Source organism: Vicugna pacos, chromosome 23 (genome assembly GCF_048564905.1).
Source record: "Vicugna pacos chromosome 23, VicPac4, whole genome shotgun sequence".
NCBI lineage: Eukaryota > Metazoa > Chordata > Mammalia > Artiodactyla > Camelidae > Vicugna > Vicugna pacos.
The window spans coordinates 12,698,782-12,722,677 of NC_133009.1; the positions used below are offsets into that span (position 1 = coordinate 12,698,782).

Here is a 23,896-nt window from a genome sequence, read left to right on the forward strand (position 1 = left end):
TTGCATGCAACAGGCACACGCTCAGTCCTTGAGAAAGAGGGAAGGAAGGAGGGAGGAACATGGACAGGGAAGAGCCTGGCTGGAAAACAGTGAAACCCAAATCACCCACAGGAACAACGTATTCCAAATTCTGACCAAGAGAAAGAAGGCATTTGCTGGAGGAGTATGGACATGACTCTAAGGAAAAAGACAGATGAATGGTTTTTTTTCTTTTTCTTTTTTAAACTTTCTTGCGAGTCTAGGCTCTGGTCCCCTCCCTCCGGCTTCCGACCTCAGATCAGAGCCTGCGATGCACCCCAGGCCCTCTCTGGGCATCTGCAATGTCAGCGGGCTGTGTTCCTGCCTTTACCCTGCTGGCAGCTCAGAAAGAGTAGAAAACATTATCTCCATCTCTTGCCTCTGAGGTGAACGCTGAGTCAAGCAGACCAGTCGGGACTGCTCCATGCAGGGATGTGAACCAGGGCTGGAGGCCAGAGAACAGTCATGGAGGGCGGGGACAGTGGAGGGAACCGTTTGTTCTCATCAGCTGGACACAGTCATATTAGCCACCACGTATCCACCTTTACGCTGCCCCTGAGGGCCAGGCAGTCTGACTGCTACACACAAGGTTGAAATGATACAGGCCATGGAGGAACCCTGACTATCGTATTGTGCCTGGCTGGAGAATCAGACCATGGAGTGATGGACAGGGGTGTCAGTGGTGGAGAGGAGTGTTTAGGTTGTGGGATAAAAGGAATAAAGTCACAATGGTGTGAGTGTGCACACTGAGCTCACGGAATGCCCAGGAAGCTGGTTTTATTACAGACCGGGATATCCACGGAGGGTGAGGTCTGGCTGCCAGGCTGGAGTTTCATTGTGGAGGGTCTTACGTTGAAGAATTTGGGCTGTATTGGGAACCAGTGGGAGTAAAGGTTTGAACAAGACGAGTGAATTGGGAAGCAGTGGGAAGAGAGGAGACAGATACTAGCAGCAGAGAAAACAGGAAATGAAAGCGATATTCCAGGCAGACATCACGAGGCTGTGAGCGAGGGTGATGGTAGTGGGAATAGAAGGGAGGTGACACCATAAAGGACAGTCCCCCTTCCTCAAAAGTAGGACAGCTCTGCTCCCTGCCCAGACACATATCTCATACAAACACACTCAGACACACACTTAGGAGGTGAGAGAAAACCACCTCTTCACCACCCCTCCTCTCAGCTGTCAAGGCCACCCCTCCCTCCCCCCAGTTCCTCCCACTTCCTCCCACTTCTCCTGTTCTGTTCCCCTGATTCCATCCTGGGCAATGGCCAGAGGCATTTGCTCTAAGGACAGGAAGAGTCATGCGAGGTTATTTATATCTGCTGCCATGCCTGAGCCCTCTGTCTGGAGGGCACGTGCTTGGTGGGAAGTTGGGTCACACCCCATTTCCCAGGCAAAAAACCCTCGCTGGGCAGCCTGCAGCCTCATGAGTCCCTGCTGGTAGAATGGGGCTGAGGAGTTAGACAGTCCATCCCTCTGCCTCTAGTAAGGCTGTTGGCAAATGCATCCCTGTGGTTAAACAGAATAGCTCACAATCCAATGCCTCCTTCCTTTAGTATTTAACTGTTTTCACAGTTCACCAACTTCTCCTTATGCCCAACCTAAACTTTTCTACTGCAGTTTTAAGTCTCTTTATTTCATGTCTGTGTTTGGGGGAGATGGTAAACTCTCCAAAACCTTGTCAGTGGGGAAGTCATTCTGATCAGTCAGGTGGTAAATGTCCATTGAATCATGGGGCTTATGTTCAATAGATGGGATGGCAAGGACCAACTTGGGATATAAGCCCATTTCTTTAGAAGTTGCTAAATAGCTCAGAATGACCAAGAAGCCTGGGTTGGCTCATCATTCTCCAGTTGTTTCCCTCTCCCAGGGCTCAAGGCTTGTACTGACAGGGGAGCCTGATGGGTGTAAACGCCCTCCTCCCACAAGAAAAACAGACATTCCTTGAGTCTAAGAAATGTTAGTCCCGTTAAGTCCTCCAACATGGAACATCGTCTTCCTTTAAGGCAGAGGTGATCTGAAACATCTCTGCTTTGTAAGACTGATGTTTCTTTCCCCACTGTTCTCTGGGCCACCAGGCCACTCCGGCTACTCGACCACAGACGTGTAAGGCAACCAATGTTTGGTGGGCCTGTCAGTAGCTGGCTTTGTTTAATCTTCACAACTATTCAACAGGCAGGTACCCGCATTTCACAGATGAAGAAGCCATGGATGTTGATAAGAGGAATCCAAGACTCAGAGAATAGCTTGAGGTCTGATGTGGGGCGTGGGTCGGTAGAGGAAGCTGTTTGTTCCTATTAACAGGAGACAGGCACTTAAGCCACCATTTGTGCGCATTCAGGCCCACTCCAAGGGAGCAGCAGATCATACACAAGACTGGATTTGATACTGGTTGCAGAGGAAAACAGAGCATCATGTCTGGTTGGAGGAATCAGGGCCAGGGTATTTGCTGGGTCCAGAGGGCTAGATGGGTTTTCCTGTAGTGGGTGTAGCTGGAGTCAAGGGGAGACCGCATTCTGATTAGAACTATTTCTCTACGACCAAGATTTTGGGGAGCTTTCCATCCCTTCAAATGCAGAGAATTGAAGCAGGAGGTTAAGATTGTCATGAGGGGTTCAGGTGGGATATAAGGAAAGGCTTCGTGAACTGAGAAGATGGTTAGATACCAAAGGAGCAGACGCTCAGGCTGAGAGAGCTTTTCTGAAGGCCACCCAGGAACTAGCAGCGACTCTGACCTGGAGAGCCCTGTCCAGGCCCACTCCTCTCCCCTTTCACTGGAGAAAGTGATCAACCACCGAGGAAGCTCAGGCCCAACCAGCATAATGAAGGCCAGGGAGGGTTTTCCACAGCCTGCCCTCTGATGGTCTGTGGTCTGAGCAAAATCAAGGAGTGCCATGGCCGTGAACCCACGGAGCTCGCCCATTGCCGTATTCCCGGGTCCTAGCACCCTGTACGTGTTCAGTCAATACTTGGTGAGTAAATAAAGGATCACCTGTTTTCAAAATTGTTTGTGTGCTTGTTTGCTGTGCCTTTCACACAGATCTGGGGAATCTGTCCAAGTTTACAAACTCCTACTCAGACAAACAGACAAAGGTTACTGACTGAGCTACAGTGCCCTGTGATGTCAGCCGAGTTCCCTTGGTGCTTAGGATGGAGGAAAATTGCTTTCTATCAGCTAACTTGGACTGCCACGTGAGGGAGCAGGGCAGGGGGAGGTGGTGCTCGGGACAGACCTGTGGGCCCTCTCCTGTGTCAAGGGCCCTCAAGGAGATTCCAGATGCACTCACTCCCTGAGAAAGACAGTTCTAGGCAGGGCTAATACACTCTTGAGCAACCTGAGGGACGCTGTGACCACTGAGTAGGATAGAGCTGATCTTGCTTCAGTGATTCTGAGATTACAGTGATTTCTGCCTAATGCCCCATACCCTGAAATGTGACATCGCACGGTTCGTGTCTTCCAATGGCCTGGCCAGAAGCAGCAGCAGTTTCTGCAACATGAGACATTTAATTCTGAGTAAGCCTCTATCTCCTCCAGGCTAAATACTGACTTTGCACTTTAGGGGTGTATCTTTTTCCCCATGTTCTTTTGTTCCTCTCTGGCTTCCTAGTCGGTACCCAGTTGTCTCTGATTATGTCAAAAAGAGGCTCGCTGAAAAGGAAGGGACACTGAATTCCAAGTGCTGCAGAAGGAGAAAACGCCGAATGAGGGCCAGTTTTTTAATTACCGAAGAGCCTGTCCTGACTGTTACGTACAAGGAGAGGTGTTGTTAGAACTTCAGAAATGGCATCTTTTGTGCTTTGTCAACAGCTTTTATAAAGCCCTCACCACATTCTCTAAAAGTAGGTCTTTTCTGTCAAATGAGACTACTAGTTGCTTGAGGGTTCTCCCTGTCAGTTTCTGCCTGCATTTCCCACCCCAGCTCAGGGACCCCCATTGACCCCCACTTGCATTGCTACAGTAGGCTTTTCATCTACTTCTCCTGTCATGGTGAGGGGGGAAGTACTTCAGAGTGGACCCTCCTTAATCACATGATATCTGCCTTTGCTGGTGACGGGCGTGGGGAAGGGAAAGCAAGGGTGGGGGACACAAGTGTTAACAATTCACCATCACTTTGCTCATCTCCTCAGGGTGAGATGACACATAAACAGGAAGCATCTTTAGCCTTGCTGCTTCCAATGAGGGGGCGAGGAGGAAGGTGGGTGGAACTCAAGGCATCCAGCCTCCTCCCACCATCCACGGTCTTAGGAAACAGAACTAAACATTGCTATCTTCTCATAATTCCCCAGTCTAACTCAGTCTAACTATTTTAGTTGTCACAGTCCTCTATTTTAAACACTTTTCTTTAAAACACAAATAAGCCACAGACAAATTTTATCAAAATCCACAAACGAAATATCCCAAGAAAACCCAAAGGTGAAGTAGAGTATTTTCTTCTCTGCATACGATGATTTTCTTTAACTCATCCTGACTTTTGAGGGTATTGCGTTCATCTTCCTGACTGTTCTAATTCATTTGGTATTAACTCCACTTTCTAATTTTACTTTAAAAAATTATCTGGAAGCAACAATTAAAAATATTCCCAGTCTCAGATCGCCAGTTAAGTATCATTATACAGAAGTTAGACCCGCAGTCATGACCTGTAAGGAAGACAGTCCCTAAACTCATTTCACTAACTCTCAATCTTTAACCAGATCTAAATAATAAGCAAAGAGGACAATTAGTGCTCAACAAACGTGATTACACAGGAGAGAACTGCTTTGGGAGGCATTAGCAAGTAAGTAGGAGGATAAGGGGAAAAATGTAGACTGAAAAATATTTTATAACTGTAGTAGATTTGAAAAAAGAAAATTTACAATATTTAGCATTCTTCATTACAATATGAAAATCAAGGACTCTAGATCTTGGTATGTTATTTAAGGAAAAAAGCATGACTTTGCTTAAATCTCAGTTACAATTAAAAATGCAAGTACTTTAGACAGGAGATACCACAGTTGGTGGACCAGCGCCAGTCACGCCAATAAAATACACAGACAGCGCATGGAAATGTCTCTGCGTTCTTGGGCAAGAAATGGAAAGGAAGACTGTAACCGCCTGGAGCGCTGTTGGTAGGAAATCCAAGCCAATTCACCAGACTTTTGGACTTCTCAGTACATCCCATCATACTTTTAATGTTGGTGACTGATAAGGGTTAAATCCAAGGGCACTATAATTATAGAAAGAACAGGGCTGGGTGGTTGAGCAACACAGTATCGTATTATTAGAAGCAAAGCAAACACACAGACCCCCGATGCCTTGTCATCCACTCTTCCCTGTGAAAGCTCTGGTGTGTCAAAGATTTCCAAAGTAGACCCCTTAACTGGAAACCTACTGAAGGATTATCCAGGTCCTAAGGTAGTGGTGAATCTCACTTCTTCACTCCTTACTCTTGCACTGACCATTTCTATAGGCAGCAGCCACATGAGGCTATTTAAGCTTAACTGAATTAGAAGTAGTAAAAGACTAAGTCACACTAGGCTTATTTTAGATACCTAACAGCTCCATGTGGCCAGCGGCTGTACTGGACAGCACAGACCTAGAACACTTCCATCACCAGAGTTCTGTTGACAGCACTGCATTTACTCTGCATACCAGGTAGCAGGGCCATCTGATTCTTAATGTACTGCTGGCAGATACTGGCACAGAAAGGTTAAGTGACCTATCCAAGGATCCATGGCAAGTGAGTCTTTATAAATAGAACTTAGACTGACACCTGGGACTCTAGACGGAGGACCTTGTTTGGTTGGTTTGTTCTTCTCTGAACCACATCCCAATGTGAAGAGTGACTGATATCCTCCAGTTGCAAACTACCTGCTACGTTGGTTGGTTTGAGCAAGAAAGATCACATTATAAGATCTCCTAGTTTAAGCTGGACTACAACAGTACTTTAATTTCTACATAGTCAATATACTACTGCCATCACCACTGAAGATAATAGGTATTTTTGAAAAGTATTTTCATAATTTTCTTTGTATGTCTTTACGTATTTTAATTAAATAGTATTTACAGCACTGTAGTAGACAGACCTTCCATTTTATTTAGGTCAACATTAAGTTCTTTTGTTATTACTCAATGTACCCAAACTGACTATGAGGGGAAGATCGGTTAAATCTGTGTTTACTAGCAGAGAAAATGTAACTTTTATTTTGAATAAATAAAATGCTAAGATTAAGAACTGATCTAACACTGTGAAAAATACTGGGGAGGATACTAACAGCAAACACTTACATGTATCTGCCTATCATGCTGCTAGGCACGCCCTACGTGCTTTACACACATTAATCCTCACACCTAAGCCACGAAGCACTATCAGGCTTCCCAGTTTTGGGAATATGGAAACTAAGGCATAAAGAGATTATGGACTAGCTTGTCCAAGGTCACAAAGTGAGGTCGAGTTGGGATCTGGAACTGGACAGTGTGGCTCTAGAAGCTGGGCTCTTAGCCATCAGATTATACTGCAGTCACTAAACACTGAGAAAAATCAGTCCTGTCTTCCTAGAATCAATCAGCCAGTGCCCTATGTTACCCATATGTCTAAAAACCAGGGGACATGTTCACTTAATAATCAGTATGTTTACCTTTCTTCTCTGCATCTTTTCCTTGAGGATTTTTCTTTTCATTCACTAGTGTAGTGTTGAAGTTATAAATGCTTTCCCTCCACCTCAAGTAACTGTTGAACAGTTGATGCCAAAAATGCAGTAGATGTTATACCAAACATAAAATCAGACAGAGTTCCAATTCTGGATATAATGGACATACTGAAGTAAAATAGTCTTTTTTGCTTCACAGACTTACTTTTCACTTTGAACTACTCACATTTGTTTTTATTTTGAAATTTCTTTCAATTTGCGCCAGGGGCCTTACAGTATAACAAGTCAAAGAGTTTACAATTACGGCTATTAAAAGCCTATCTTTAAAGAACATAAACTATGGGAAGGTCTCAAAGGGAACTGAGGGAATTGGCGGTTTACAAGATTTGTTTTTTTTCCTGGAGAATTCTTCCTTGAATCAGTATCAGAAACCTGAAACCAACATTGTAATATTTCATTCTGGAAACAGTCACTCAAAAAAAAAAAAAAAGGAAAATAAAAAAGATTTTTCCCAATTTAAGTAAGAACCTTTTTTATGTCTTTAGTCTTTCAGTCATTTGATCACAAAACTCTAGACTGGCGTTAAAAGGTCCTGCCTAAACCAGTCACTTTACAGACAAGGAAACTGCCACACAGATGATGTGACTTGCTCAGGTCACAGGACTAACTCATCGGAGCTGACAGTGGGACCAAGTCTTTCTGGTTCAGCAATTCTCACAGCTGGCAGAAGGGCAAGGGGCCTTGCACACACCCACCCCCAACTCCGCTCCTACAACCTTCCTAAGGCCTATGTTCCCCGATGCTGTCACAACTGTACCTGGGTCCACCTGGGCTGCCTCTGAGGATGTCGTCCACAGTGGACACTGCAGGTTCACACACGTTTTATGACAATGTCCTGGCCACTGGCAGCAAAGTGCTATGCTGGGACAACAGCTCATGAAACCAACCGGTCTTAGAGGGACCCGAGTGCCAATCACTTTCACCCTCAGAGACCACATTACTTACACACTTACACACACACAAACCCCAAAACTCATTTTTTTTCTTTCAACTCTATCCCTTCCTTTGAGCCAATGTCAACTTTAAAGAGAAACAGGCAAAACAAGCAAAGAAATTGAGATTTATTAAAAAAGAAAGCATCCAGGGGATGTGCCCTGCTTCATCTTGGGAGCTGCTTCCAGCCCAAGCGCCCACATCATCAATGTCTGCATCCCTCAGTCCCGGACGTTTAGAAATCATGATCCTGAAGCACCGAACGATCCCAGTTAAGTTATAGCTATTACACTGTGTTAAGACAGGAAAGCATATTATTATTATACTCTGTAATGGTTCTCAACCAGTACTGAAACAGAAAAGAAGGGGTTTTCTGGCTAACCAGAAAACTTCCATTCCCTGAGCATCCCAACTGACTGAGGTTAACTGTGTCACAAAGGGACTGCTGTATCTAGACAACCCAGTCTGGCGTTCCCTAACTTGCCAAGAAGCTAAGCCAATCAAAGGAAAGGATCTGCCCTCCTAACTTAAAACATTAAGGTGTTAAATGTGGGTGACTTTTTCACTCTTAGGAACAATTTTAAAAGTCCATATTACATGTAATCACACACATTTTAGAGAAAACAAATGACTAATTTCCAATCTTTCTATGAAATTGTCAGCTGCTCTGTGCGTCAATTAAATACTAAAACAATAAATTAAGATTACTTTAGCAGAGAACAGATAGGTAAACAGTTGAAATAATATAGCAGGATGTTTCAGTTCTGCTAGACCGCAGGCTCTCACCATCCACGAGACTGGACGTTTCAGGGCACACTTTCAAGTCCATCGACGGGAGGGCTCAGTTTCTACTACCCTGGGTCAACCGAGCACATACTGGTCAGAACTTCCCAAGGCCCAGCTCAGCATTAAAGGTCTCGGTCAGGCAGTAAGCGATATTTTGGTAGAAAAGCAGTCAAATCTACTAATTCAATAAACCCAATATGTGACTTTTCTTAAGAAAAAGAAAAGCCTGAGCAACAGTAAAAACAATAATAACAGAACAATGAACGTGTTAAACATGAGATAAAGGACTTGGTTTAAGACTGAATAAGGGGGAAAATCTTCCTGCTTACGAACCCAATTATTTCTCAAAGTTTTTAAGAAAAAAAAATTTTTTTTCAGAATGTTACACTAAGAAACCACTGAATAAATAGACTCTCCAGTCTAACTTTCACGTCTTAATGCACATGAAAAAAGCAAACTATTTTCGCCAACTCAATCGATCCCTGGGACGTCTGTGGTGCACCTGCGGCGTGACTAAAACCGCGTGTAGGCGTTTCGCTGCTGCTGCTGCTGTAACGGCTGCTGGGCCTGCTGCTGCTGTAGGCGAATCTGCTGGGAGTAAGGGTCTTCCAGGGATTTTACGAATATGGTAGTCCTGGGACCAGTCTTCCAGACGATACCATTGGCGTCTTTCACCGAAGATTCCACCGTGATGTTGTGTGTTCCGAGGATAGCAAAGTTCAACAGAAACTGGGTACTGAAGTAGTCGTTGTGAGGTTCAACCCTCTGCTCCATCTCATTGGTCATATTGTCAATGGGTATCTGGAAGGAAAGAACTGACTGTGAGCTAGGCCCTGCTGTAAGCACTAACTGATCCTTGCAAACAACCAAACAGTGGGTACTAATATTATCCCTGCTCCATGAATGAGGAAACTGAGCCAGAGAGGTTAAGTCATTTCTCTGAGGTCATACAGCTAATGAGTGAAGCTTGGGCAACTGAACCCAAGCAGGCGAACTCCAGGGCCCACGCTCATCAGGCGACACTACCTCCTCACTGTCCTTGAGAAGAAAGAGCCTCCTCTCTTGGGCTGGCCTTTCTTTCTTGTGAAGGAGTTCAGAACACACCACTCTAAGATATGCTGCTGTGGCATACTGATGATTTTGAGCTAAAGGCACCTGAGAAACAACACAGATATAGAAAGGGCTCTCTAACCTGCACCTTTCTACCTAAAACATACATTTTCCATGAAACTTGCTGTAAACATTTCCCATGAGAAAGGGAACCTCCCTGCACCAGGAACAGAAGAACATCCTTATCACCAGAGACTGGCGATCGACGCTGTCAGAAACCAACCTGTGACAATAACCCTTATCTTCCACTAGTCTCCCCTGCTGCCCCACAACAGACCTCCTCGTCACTTCCCCTCAGCCTACTGCCCCCAGCCCAAACCCCTCTGTCTTGTCGTTTTGTCATAAATTATTGTTTCTGTGTCTAAAAGGTATTTAAGCTTCTTGCTCTGGTCACTTTTTTGGGACTTCATTCTCCTGTGAAGACTCCTATATACATGTAAAATTCTAATCAAACTGGCATGCTTTCTTCCTATTAATCTGTCTTAATGGCCGTTCAATCTTAGGTCGAGCTGGAGACCCTAAGAGGGTAGAAGAGAAATTTCTCCTCCTCCACACTTCCTTACCCAACCCTAACTCCAATTTCCCATCTTTCTTTAGCCTGTGAAGAGATATTCTAAATAAAGAGGATGCAACCACCTGTTTCAGGGAGTTTAAAATCTAAAAGACCAAAAAAGAACATAACGCTAAGTAAATATATGTTTTTTTTCCCCTTCTTGGCTAGTCTGATTTTATACCACTGAAGGAATGGAGCAATTCTTCCCTCCTTTAACAAATTAACTTTAGAACTGGTACATTACTCACTTAAAAATCAGTGCCTTGTTCAGATAGGCAGTACAATATATTATAAAACACAGATTTACGGGCTTATTCATTTATTTAGCTTTTAGCTAGACACTCATGTCTTTGTCCTTCAAAAAACAGAGTAACACCTGCAGGTGTACCCTTCCTTGCACCCAAGATGAAGTATGTCAAGGGAGACACTCATTCTAAGAAGGCATACAGAGGGAATCAGAATGAATAACTGACCAGATGGCTCTATGTTTATGTGTGCTTCTGTTGTGCAATTAATTGTATAAACGTGCCCTGAAGCTTCAGGTCTCAATACACAGTTATCACGAAGTAAGTTTTCCAGAGACACTGACCTGTAACATTAGTGAAATAAAGTCACCAACCAATTAAAGATCTTAGAATTTTTACAAGTTCTTTTTTGTTTTTCCTTTGCATATTCAACTTTTGCAGGGTTTTTATTTCCTTAAAGAATATGCCCACCAAACACGAACCTCCTTAGAAGGACCAGAAAGAGGCCTAGGCAACCTGATCACTCTGAATGGACGATGCATTTTAAGTTGCAAACTCACTGCAAGTAACCTTACAGAGCAATCACGGACTGCCGGGCTTATTGCGTCAGCTTCTTGACTTTAACCAACGCGCCTTGAGAGGTAAGTCAGCAGTAAGAAGGCCAGTAGTACTTCTTGGCTTGAATGGTCAAACTTACAGTGAGCAGAGAGCTTCAGACAGGGATAAGTCAACTATATAAATTCTCATGGTGATCTTCTGTGATAACAGAGATCACCCAAACGTAACAGTTGTGCTGTAAATACAGTCACTGATGTTTTGCATCATCCACCAGATATTTACTGAGTGACTACATCAGGCTCCATGCTTTGTGCCATGGAAGTCAAAAGAGAGGGAGGGACGAGCAGGAAGGCAGAGCTTTATCAGAGTGGGCAGAGAGTGCGGCAGAGAGAGAGAAAGGTACCAAAGTAGCCGAAGTAGTGATGGCTTCCCTCAGACCTTCCCTTCCCTTTCTAGCCTAAAACCACCAAAGAGAATAAAATGCTCCCATTTTGTATCTTTACTGATACCCCTTTCCTTGCTCTGGACCTCAGTTCAAGCATGCCCCAGGTATACCCGGACACACCAATCTGGGCATTCAACAACTCTGCTCCTACAACTGTGCTCTTGTTCCCTTTACTAGAATAAACCACCAAGGAACTGGAAAGAGATATCTAAAGAAGGGAACATCCTACATTTGGAATGGTGGTATTTCATGGGCACAGATTCAGAACTGTGGCCTCGGCTAGCAGAGTAAGCATGATTTTGGTTAATCTATCTCATGATTTCTCAAAGCAGCAAATGCCTAGGGTTACATCCTGAAGGAAAGATTTTACTTTATTCGATCACTGTATGTCAACGTGATGATCCTTTTTTTTTTTTTTGAAAATGCTAGAATTTACTTAAAACAGAGGAATAATAAAGAGATGCGTTCTTTGTGGGGGCAGGGGTTACTCCCTACTCCTGCTGTTTCCCTCCCTGTGGAGGGATCTGTCATTAGATGAACAGCTCTGGCCTCTGGGTGAGGAGGTGAGCCCTCCTGATTGGTAAGTTGTGGGGTAGGAACTGGGGATGGGGAGTTAAGCACTCCTCCTTCCCTTCTCCTATGGGCTGTAGGGTGCTGTCTCCAGCCCCTGTCAGTTTTATAGGGGCAGGCTCTTGTGTGTACTGGCTGAGGCTGGTGGGAAGATTCAGTTCAGAGGTACAAGGCCAGGCAGTGCCTGCTGCCAGGCAACTGAGCTAGGTTTCCACACAGCTCTAACAGTAATGAGACTCATATTTCACTCATATTTTGATCTCTGCCTGCCTGGATGCTATGTCTATCAACTGGTTCAGGCAGGGAAAAGAGAAATGTTTATCAGCCCCCTCACACCCCAATACGCTTTTAACTCAGGTCCATCTGATCCCTTGGGAGGTATAACTACAATCGGTTTAATGATGAAAAACAATGGAAAATTTCCATCCATGAATTGATAAAATCACATCACAATTCTGCCTTTTTTCTAGATTACCTTGTAGTCTTGTCCGGATTTACTCTGTAGTGTGGACGAAACATTCAGACAGACAGACTGAATTTTACGGAAGAGTCCTGGTTTAGATCCGTGCTGAACCACTCCCTCTACCTTTAACGCCAGCTGCTGGTTATTCTGGACAGCGATGGGCTCTGCAGGGTTCCGGGGGGACGGTGACAGAGCAAGCTGGAATGCCAACATTAAAATGAATGCTAATAACCAAGAGCAAGTTTCCAACAAACATACCTGTGCTGATTGTTGATTATAGGTTAAAACATTACTTGCACACACACACACACACACACACACACACCCCTAATGACCTGACTGTGCTGGGACAACCAAACTGATGTACCTTTAAAGTCAAGGGTTCCTTATCCCTAATGCCTCCTTTTAAATACCAGTGCTTCCCCTTCCCACCTCCCCCAGTGCCAGTTCTGTTTGAGAAGCAAAGAGGAGGAGAGAACAGCCAGGGCACTGTTCTCCCAGTTTCTGTGGTGCGGCATTTCTTTGACAATGAACCAACTCCAGTAGGGAAATGCACTATGTCAATTTTCATGTCCAGCTGCTGTCTCTTTGGTCTTATGTAATTTTAAGCAGACTAAATTCAAATGCAAATGAACCCCAAATTCTAGGATTACATATACAATCAAGTTACCAAGGAATAAAAGTCAATTTCCACAAATAAACCAACTGACATTTTTAACTTCTCATTAGAGTAGTTTTTCTTTAAAAACAGTAAGAATCCTAAATATAAAAAAAAATATTTTAAAAAATCCTGAATATATTTTAATTACACAAAGCTCAAATCTTGCTTAAATAAAAATATGAAGGAAATTGGGTTTTTTTGGTAAAACTGTTGAACTGCTGAACTAATCAACCCCGGAGACATCCTACCTCAGGACCTCTTATCTAGATAATCAATTTTCTTTATTATTCAGGTCATTTTGAAATGGAATATCCCATTATTTGCAGTGAAAAACATTCAAATGGATGCAAAAGTGCACCAAAGACATTTACTAATAGGAATAATCCAGGGAATCTCTTGGAAGTAACAATTCGCCCCCAGCTTTCCAACAACTTCACTCTCTGAATCAAAAATAGCTTTTGAATTTTGAATGGTTTAAATACTTTTAAATACTAACTTCTACTTATTTACCAACTCCTCAAAACTTGTTATTTGAAGATAAAAGTGCTTTGGAGGTAGGGCTGGTGATATTTTGGACCTGATTCATTCTAAATTGGGTCTGAACAGGCTGATCAGACATGGACTCAGCTCAAGATCCTTGTGGGCTACTCTGACGAATACCACTCAACTTATTCTGGGAGACAGGGACAAAACTCCAGGTACCCAAACGCCTGTCACACTGCATTTGACACCGTCAGGTAAGAAAGGAAAGGACAGTTTAACTCCCAAATTCTGTTCCCTTCACCAAACCACTTGATGAAGGGAGCAAAGGTTTACAACTAAAGAGTATGAGTTTTATCAAAAACAAAGGTAAGATCCTGAAGCAGAGCTGTGTCCCCTGTAATTCAGAAGACAACTTTCAAAAGAAGGTATTAAACTATATTAACTGGAATGTTCTTCCTGTATTACCTTGATGCTGGTAGACTGCAGTTTCTGGAAAAAATATCTCTGAAATGAAAGAGGAACTTTCAGCAAAGAAATGATGGCATTGCAGAGGCATGCTGTATGCTGGGGGTGGAAAAAGAAATTAAATCAAATGAAAATCAATCTCCAAATTTCATCAACAAAGAGTTACTTTCAGGAAGAGGTTTAAAAACCACAAATGATCCTAAGATTATTACAAAAGTAAGCACCAGTCAGATAATAGACATAACACTCAGGAACTGTGTAAATTTGTCAAATCACTCCTGTCAAGGAGTACAATTACAGACTTTTACTTTATTTTGAAGTATATTCAATAAAAAATGACAGAAGAGAGAAAACCCACATTCCTCAAGGCCAAGCAATGCATAAAGTTTGCATTTCTATAGAGCTTAGAGCTACCAGACATACACAGTCATCTTAGGTACTAATGTATAAAGTAACCATCACATGGCAAAATACGACATGGTGAACAAGTACACATGCGGTAAAGAAGCCAGAGCAGAATATTAACATCTGAGGCTCAACACCAAATCCCATGGGGAACCTCAGCCTGGAGCTGCCTCATTCTCCATCCCATCTCTACAAGGTGGCTTCCTTGTCCCTGGGGCCATGAATCCCCAGACAGTGAGTAACAGTGGAGACTTACTGGAATTCAGATTAAGAGTGACTACAGAGTCCAACTCTACAGGTCACTGAAACTTTAATAAAATATCTTATTTCTAAAATCTATTTCACAAATTTAACAGAGTTTTGAAAATCTCAGTGTAACTGCAGAGGAACAGAACTACTATGATGAATCTTTTAAAGAGTCTTATGAAAGGGGTCACAGAACCAGAATTTAAGAGTTCAAAGATTTTATTTATTTGTTTGTTTATTTTATACTACTTCCTTGAGGTACTACTGACAGACCAAAAGCTATTTAATGTATATAAAATGAGTTTGGAGGTAAGTATATACACCCATGATACCATCAAAACTATTTTAAAGATCACCCAGTCTAATCCTTAATTTTGCTGCTGACACAGGTGGCCCAGATAGCTATTGGGACAAGCTGGGACCAGAACCTAGGTCACTTGACTAGGTTATTCAGTGATTTTTGTTCTATTTCATCAATGATTTGCAAATTTAACAGGAAAAAAAAAAAGGCAGCACTGAACACCTGTAACTTTGGGTGGCCTAGAACTGTTTCTGCTTGGTCTACCACACCCTCCTCAGTCCACTGCTCTCTCTCTGTGGCCCGCAAGGACCACAGGCTGAAAACTACTCCACTTGATAGTCTGTTGTCTGTCCTTAGGCTCCTGCTTCCAAGCGGGGTGTCATCTAGTTGCCTATGTTGTAAACATTTTTAAAAAGTCGGGCATTAAGGCTAAAAGCCAGAAGAATCCACTCCTCATAGGTTTCAGGTTACTGAACGTTTTGAGCCTGACAGACTCATAATATAAATGCCAGGTCTATTACTTGATCTAACCACAGCACAGATTTAGAGACGCTGGGTCTACTCAGGTTTAACTGCTAAAACATCAGTATTTATCTTCCTGCAACAAAGAATCTGAGATGCATCTGCAGGAACATCCTACTTGTGATGGAACCTCTGAGGCCACAATAGGGCTTAAGGAAAGAAGCATCTTTAAAGAAGCCCAAGGGCCCTCAGGCTGTTCTCGGGCAAAATGGCACCATTTTCCCTTTCAAAAGAATAGATGTAGATTTGCAACCCCTCACTGGGACCTTCCCCACTCAGACTGCCTCTGAGGCCACTGGCCCCTTGGGCACACTCCATAGGTATCTCAGTTGCAGATTACTGTTGAGGTACCAGGCTGGAGATGAGAAATCACATATCATGACTAGTAAACCAGAGAAGAACTAGCACATCACCAACACGCTCTTCACTGCCAAACCCAATACTTGCCAGCCTTTGCATTTTCGAACATTTCTGTGGCAACTGCTAATGCTCTTCTTCCATGAAATTCCATGTAATGGTCCCTGCCCTCATTTTTTCTGATTCTTCCCTTCTCCATCTTCTTTCCTAAGATTCTCTTCCTTTGTTTGTTCCTTCATTGTTGATGCTCTTCTGAGTCATTCTATCTTCTCAGTCCATTTGCTTTTCACAGCCAATTTTCTCCACTCCCAGGACTTTAAGAACCTCTAAGCTCACGATGACCTTACATGCATCCCAGCCTGTCTCCTTTGGACACCAGCCCTATTATCCACCTGCCTGTGTTTAACATGTTTAAAAATGAAACCTTCTTCTTCTTCCACTATCCCTCTATATTCTCTCTCTCAGTAAAGGATACACCACTTATGCACTCGGTCACCTACGCTGTGAAACCCTGAGGTCATGTCTCCATCCTTTCACATTGAATTTAAAGAAAAAAACAAAAACAAAAATCAAGCCTTGAAAACACTGCACCTAAAAAATCTCTTTCATATCAGTTCCTCTTCCTTGCTGCCATTTTATTAATTTGGCCCTTAACCCAGATTACTGTAAAAGTCTGGTAACCACTCTTCTCTAGTTTCGAGCTCTCCAAGCCATTACCTATTCTGCTTCTACATAACAACAATGTACAACCTTAGCTTAACTGCTTCTCTCCCACACCCATTTAAAACTCCAAGAGTGCCCCCAGTGCCTACAGGATAAAGTCCAAACTCCTTAAGACTGTGTTCAAAGCCTTCAGTCATCTGGCCTCTGCCCACCTCACTGGTCCACGCTCCAGGCCTGGCCTGTGCATTCTGCTGCAGCTGTAACACACTGTTCCCAGAAGACATCTTGCTGTTTCACACCTCTACTTTCGAACATGTTGTTCTCTGTCTGAAATTCTCTACCTCTCCTTCTCTGCCTGGAAAACTCTTATGCAGATACATTTTCTCTCGGACTTGTATCCACACCCTGTTTTCCCTTGTCCTTTGAATGAATTACTTTCCTTTTTGTGCTACAACTCTACTTTGTGCAGAGCTCAGTTACTGCACATTTACTGTACTGTATTTGTTTACAAAATCTTTCTTTCGTATCAGACTATGGACAGCTTGAGGGAAAATCCTGTCATTTTTCTATTCCTAGGATTCAATTAATACTTGTTGAACTATATTTTGAGTTCAGAAAGTGCCAAATCTATAAAATAAAATTTAAAAAGGGGGAAAAAAGAAATCAACATTTATTAACCATTCTATATCTATGCCATGCCAGGCACTGTGCTAGGCAGTAGGCATTATTCCACTTTAACTTCACAGTAATCAATCTACCTATGAGGTAGATGTTTCTCCTTGTTACAGAAAAGGATGTTGGTAGTTTGTCTAAAATCACAGACCTGCTGGGTGGCAGAGGCAGAATTTGAACCTAGGGCTCTTTTCTCTGTGTTGTGTACCCCACTGGGTGGGAAATTCCCATTCTTTCCATTATATTCAGTGGATTTAACTCCATCAGACTCGAGCTACTGTCCGGCATCTATTTAATTTCTTAGGGTGGAGCTCAGAGGAAACATGCAAATATTTAATCAGTGTCTCATACAGGTGTGTCTATTTTCCACAGATAATCTTTACAATTTCCCTAAGCAACCAGTGTCAGTATCAGGCAGCTACCTGTGCCAATTCAATTCAGCAAATATATATTGACAATCTAATGTAGAAAGCAATGTGTCAAGGGAAGTATCTGTCCTTAAAATTTAATTTAACTCTTTAATGACATATCCTGTCAATTTCTTCTAAAACACTTGATAAATGAGAGTGCAGAATGAGAAGAGAGCTTCAGGGAATACCAGCAGCCAATGTGTGGGCAGGGCAAGAGAAACTCTCCAAGGGATAAACTTTAAAGATGGTGCTATGGACTTAAATGTGCCAGCATCCCCAGATTCATATGTTGAAGCCTTAACTCTCAATTTGTTGGTATCTGGAGGTGGGCCTTTGGGAGGTCATTGGGTTTAGATGAGGTATGAGAATAGGGCCCCTGTGATGGGATTAGTGACCTTATAAGAAGAGGAAGAGAAACCAGAGACCCCCATCTCTGACGTGTGAAGACACAGTGAGAAAGCAGCAGTTGGTAAGCCAGCAAGAGAGCCTTCACCAGGGAACAAATTTGCTGGCACCCTGATTCTGGACTTCCCAGCCTCCAGAACTGTGAGAAATAAGTGTCTATTATATAAGCCACCTGAGCTGAAGAGAAGCCTGGAGAATGGCCAGACATGGAGGAGAAAATCTGGGTGAGTGTCAGTCTGTCCTATGACTGGGAAGTCATGAACAAGGCTGAGTAAAGAACAGGTGCTTGCCAGTGCCAAAGGCAGCAGCGATTCAGTGGGCAGCAGTAGACAGTGGCATCACCTGGCAGAATGACTTACTGACAGCGAGACAGTAAGCCCAGTTCTTTCTGTTTCAATTGGCCAATGGTTTTCAACCCTGGTGGCATGACAGAATCACCTGAGAGCTTTTAAGAATACTAAAGTCTGCAGAATAGACCTGCAAACAATGCAACTGGTAAGGGATTAATTTCCAAAATACCAACAGCTCATATAGCTTAACACAAAAAAAGCAAACAACACAATAAAAAAATGGGCAGAAGACCTAAACAGACATTTCTCCAAAGATGACATACAGATGGCCAACAGGCACATGAAAAGATGCTCAATATCACTAAGTATTAGAGAAATGCAAATCAAAACTACATTGAGGTATCACCTCACACCAGTCAGAAAGACCATCATTCAAAAGCCTACAAATAATAAATGCTGGAGAGGGTGTGGAGAAAAAGGAACCCTCTGACACTGTTGGTGGGAATGTGAATTGGTGTAGCCATTATGGAAAACAGTATGGAGGTTCCTTTAAAAACTAAAAATACAGTTACCATATAATGCAGCAATCCCACTCCTGGGCGTATATCTGGAGAAAACTAATTTGAAAAGACTCATACGCCTCAATATTCACAGCAGCACTATTTACAATAGCCAAGACACAGAAGCAACCTAAATTTCCATCAACAGGTGAATGGATAAAGAAAATGTGGGGTGTGTGTGTATACATACAACGTATATATATGTATATATGCAATGTATATATTTGTACACACACACACACACACACACACACACACACACACTAGAATATTACTCAACCATAAAAAAGAATGAAATAATGCCATATGTAGCAACATAGATAGACCTAGAGATTATTACATTAAGTGAAGTAAATCAGACAGAGAAAGACAAATATCATATGATAGCGCCCGAATGTAGAATCTCTAAAAAATGATACAAATAAACTTATTTACAAACCAGAAACAGCCTCACAGATACACAAAACAAACTTATAGTTACTAAAATGGAAAGTGGGGGAGGGACAAATCAGGAGTTTGGGATTAACATCTACGCATTACTATATATAAAACAGATAAACAAGGTCCTACTGCATAGCACAGGGAACAACATTCAATATCTTGCAATAACCTATATAACTTAATCACTATGCTGTACACCTGAAACTAACACAACATTGTAAATCAACTATATTTCAATAAAAAATAAAATAAAAATACTCATGCCTGAGCCTCAACTGCAAAGATTCAGAATTAATAGGGGATAGGACCTGAATATTGATGTATTTAAAAAAAAAAACCCCAAAGTGATTCTAATGTGTAGCCAACGTTGAGAACAATGAGAACTTAAGTTAAATTGTTAAAAAAGGAAAAAAAGAAGTTTTATCTGTACTCTGGTAGAGCAAATCTGACATGTTAGTGACTAGGTGGCAGCTACAGGTGTGCTTAGTGCTTTTCATGGATCTCATTTCATCCTCACAATAATACTATGAGGTAGGTACTGTATTAACTCTGTGACAAAACAGGCACAGAGAGGTTAACGTGTTGAAGTCGCACATAGTAAGTGCCAGAGTCAGATTAAAAACTCACTTCCACATAATAAAAATTCAGTAAAACAAATGTGACTTGCCATGTAAGAAACAGGGGTGTATTTCCGATTGAGTGATTCCACCTCCTCCAAGACATGATTATATACAGACATCATTCTTCTCTCATATTCACTATCAGCATGGGCTGATCCTGTAGATCCATAATCCTGGAAACTGAAGTCAAAATTAACATAGATTAATCAACCAATATAGTAACTATTTTAGAGTCTAAATGTGTTGAGTACTTCCCACACACTTTCATTTAATCTTTAAGATAATGAAGTAGGCACTGTTATTTCCATTTCACAGATGAGAAAACTGAGGCTTGGAGATGTTAAGTAATTAGCCTTCAATTACATAACTAGTAAGCGACAAGCTGGAATTCAAATCCAGACCTGACTTCAAATTATCCAAGTCTTAATCACTTTGGTTGTTAGGTAGTATAAAAATGTTTGATTAAACTTTGTCCTTTCCATGAGGTGAAAGAGACATAAGACATCTGAAAAGGTAACTATCATTAAAGCCAGCAGATAAGTGCCAGATAACCAATAAAGATACGCAAGTAGTCAGAATAGGGAGGGAGCTAAGGAATGTCATAGAAGAGATCGGTCCTGAACAAATCAGTTATGCAAGTAGGAGGTATAAGATGTGAAGAGATGGAAAGTATGGAGGGCATCCATAGCTGGGGAAATGGCATGAATCTAAAGCAAGGAGGTGAAAGGCACAAGAGTGCACAGGAGGGAGCTAGCATATAGAGCAGACCGGAAGTTTTACCTGGATTTCTTTCCTCTTTTTCTACTGCCTCAAACCCAAAGATATTTCTCGAAGTATTTCTAAATGGGAAAAGGTGGCAGAACTCCCACATTCTAACTAAACTTCAAGAGGGCTATTTGAAAATGCACAACACTGTTCCTATTATTCCCTTTTTATCTTTCTAATGCCTACTATGTGCAAGGCACTTCAGTTAGGTAGTTTATATAGGTTTTTGTGTAACCATTACAACCACTCTACGAGACAGGCATCATTACTTACCTATAGTTTATGCATAAATGGCCCAGTATGAGGACATCACAAGTATATATTCACAAAGCCAGGGATTCACTTCTTCCTAGCTGTATCTGCCTGGCTCCAAGGCTTTGTTCCCTACTCTGTACTCTATCTTAAGCTCCATTAAGACAAGAACTGAACTCATTTATATGATGGACTTCAAGGAAAACTGTACCATACAATAAAGCATAAAGATTTTACAGTCTTTTATAAAGTGACCTGCTAATAAAAGGGTATAAAATTAGAATTTACTGTTCCACCTCCTACAAAAGAAGTGTTTCTTTATTTACTTAAAAACTTTTCTGAGATATAAGTTACAAAAGCACAAAAATTCACCCATTTGAAATACCCCTTCCTAGTCAATCCCTACTTCTGGCCCTCCTGCAACCACAGGTCTGCTTTTTATCACTGTAAATGAGTTGTTTCCTAATACTGAACATAAACAGTGACATGAGGTGCACTATTTTGTATCTAGCTTCCTTTACAGCACAGTATTTTTGAGTCATTACTGTGTTTTGCATATTTGAATAGGCCATTCATCTTTATTGCTGAGAAGTATTCCACTGTATGGATATAGTACAATTTATTTAACCATTCACCTGTTCAGAGACATCTGGCTCTTTCCAATCTTTGTTGTTACAAATAAAGCTGCCAAGAAAATCCCTGTACAAGTCTCTGTGGAAATATGTTTTCATTTCTCTTGAGCAAGTAAGAATAGAATCAGTGGTCATATAGTAACTGCCAAAGTTTTCCGAAGTGGCTGAATCATTCTGCAGTCCCAGCAATGTATGAATTCAAGCTCCTCCACGTTTCACTAATACTTGGTATTAAAGGCTTTTTACTCTTAGCTATTCTAGGGGGTGTTAGTGATCTCCTTGTGATTTTAATTTGCATTTTTCATTTTTTCATGTGTTTATTGGACATTAATATATCTTCTTTTTTGAAGTGTCTATTCAAATCTCTTGTCAATTCTGAAAAATTGGGTTATCTTGAGTTGCAGTTTTCTAAATATTCTGAATACAAATACTTTGATAGAATATGTTTGAGAATATTTTCATCCTGCAACCTATCTTTTCATTTTCTTAATGGCATCTTTCAAAGAGCAGAAGTTTAAAAATCTAAATCCAATAAAACAAATTTTTTTCTATGGTAACTGCTGTTTGTGTCCTAAGAAATCTTTGCTGATCTCAAGGTCATGAAGATTTTCTCCATGTAGTATTCTAGAAAGTCTGGAATTTTGTCTTTTGTCTTTTTTGATTTATGATACATTTGGAATTAATTTTTATGTATGGTATGAGGTAAGGTCAAGACTTTTTCCCCAATATACATAGTGCGTTCTAGCACAATCTATTGAAAACACTCTATCTTCCCCATTGAATTATCTTGGCATCTTTGTCAAAAATCAAGTAAACTCTTAATGTGTCTATTTTGGCCTCTCCATTCTACTCTCAAGCCAATAACACGTTGTCTTAATTACTGAAGCTTTATACTAAGTCTTGAAATCTTAAGTCCTCCACTTTAGTTTTTCTCCTTTGTTTTACAATATGGTGACTCACACTGACTAGCATTCAATCGAAGATTCACAGCCTATGCTTTCTAGCACTCTTTCTCTGGAAAGCTTTCTCCTGCAAATTCTAGCTTCCTTTGTTCTTTGAACCCTGATCTCTATCTTTTTAAACTAGGCAAGACCACTGTGTTCTACTTTGTTTACTCCCTGAGAGGCGGTCTAAAAAGTGCCTCCAGGAAGAGGAAAGCATGGGCTATTGTAGGTTTACCTTATTCGTGTCTCTTCCCTGAGGGATTACATTCCCGGGCTACCTGTTGTCCAGTGTCTGAAAATAGTCAAACTTACATTTAAACTTGCATGTTTTACCTAGGTTTCTAGATGTTTACAATAAAAGGGAAAGTCCTGTACTTGAATGGCATCATTCCCTTATTTTTCAGGCAGTAAAAATAAAAGTTAAGTACAAAGGAATCACAACAGAGTGAATAAGAAGCTAGAATAGAAAAATGTAATGGATGAGCATCTCAAAATATTTTTTCTTAATAATCCTAAAAGGTTGATATGAGGCAGATAATAACATTCATAATTATAAACATATACCCCATCCTGTCCACGCTTACTGACACTGGCTCAAGCACAGTGTTAGTTGCTAGAGATACAAAGTTGAACAAGATAAGGTCTGTTATCCCCAAAAACGTTCCAGGCTATGAATGAGACACACAGATTTTTATAAAAACTACAGTGAAGTATCAATGGCATGCTGTACTCTCTTGAGGTTCTTTTTAGCAGCAGGTCTTTCTTTACTTGAAAGGCAGAAAATACACAGTATCAAGAACAGAAGTTTCAGAAGGAATCTACTCTTTGCAGTTGTACACTACTTCTAATGAAACCCAAAAAGCTCTCCTTCAAGGTACAATCTTTTCCAGTGTTTCACTGCTATAAAGCACAAAGGCTACAGGAATGGGTTTAGGGGATAAAAAGGGATGGAGGATGGTGAAGAAAGGTGGTAGGAAGTGGAGAGGGTGACAGGGAGAGTAGCATTTGAGAGCTGGCTGCATAACTCCCTTCACCCCATCCTCGCTGACAATGCGCCTATTAAAAATCAATCAAGAAAAACACGAATTTCCCTTATGTCAACCAACAGAACAATGACATTTGTGTGCTCAGAGGTAAAGTGAGTACAGCATGATCAGAAATGGCGTGGGTCTGGAAGTATTAACTGGCACAGATTGAAAAATATGGAGATTAAAAAAATTTTGAAATTTACAAGGGAGAAACTAAAAAAAAGAAAGCACTACAAGTCAAAGGGGAAAATGAACATAGATTCAAAAAAGGATAAGTGAAAAAATTAAGTAAAAATTAGTTATGTCATGAAAATATTAAAATGAATCAGATGAGTGGGGAAAAAAATAGCCAAGTGGCCTACTCTGAGAGTAGGCAGCACTTTAAAACAGAAGGCAAGGATTTTGG

The 23,896-nt window shown here is 41.5% G+C and overlaps 1 protein-coding gene across 1 annotated transcript in view; it reads right to left on the reverse strand.

The window, feature by feature from the left end:
• Window positions 1–7,751: 7,751 nt before the first annotated feature.
• INTS7 (integrator complex subunit 7) overlaps window positions 7,752–23,896 on the reverse strand; it is a 74,357-nt gene continuing 58,212 nt past the window's right edge. Inside the window, exons 17-20 of the mRNA XM_006198745.4 lie at window positions 19,917–20,049; window positions 13,978–14,076; window positions 12,381–12,566; window positions 7,752–9,225 (exon numbers count right to left, since the gene is read on the reverse strand). Of these exons, the coding sequence (XP_006198807.1) occupies window positions 8,938–9,225; window positions 12,381–12,566; window positions 13,978–14,076; window positions 19,917–20,049 (706 nt within the window). The 3' untranslated portion in view covers window positions 7,752–8,937. The remainder of the gene's footprint in view (window positions 9,226–12,380; window positions 12,567–13,977; window positions 14,077–19,916; window positions 20,050–23,896) is intronic.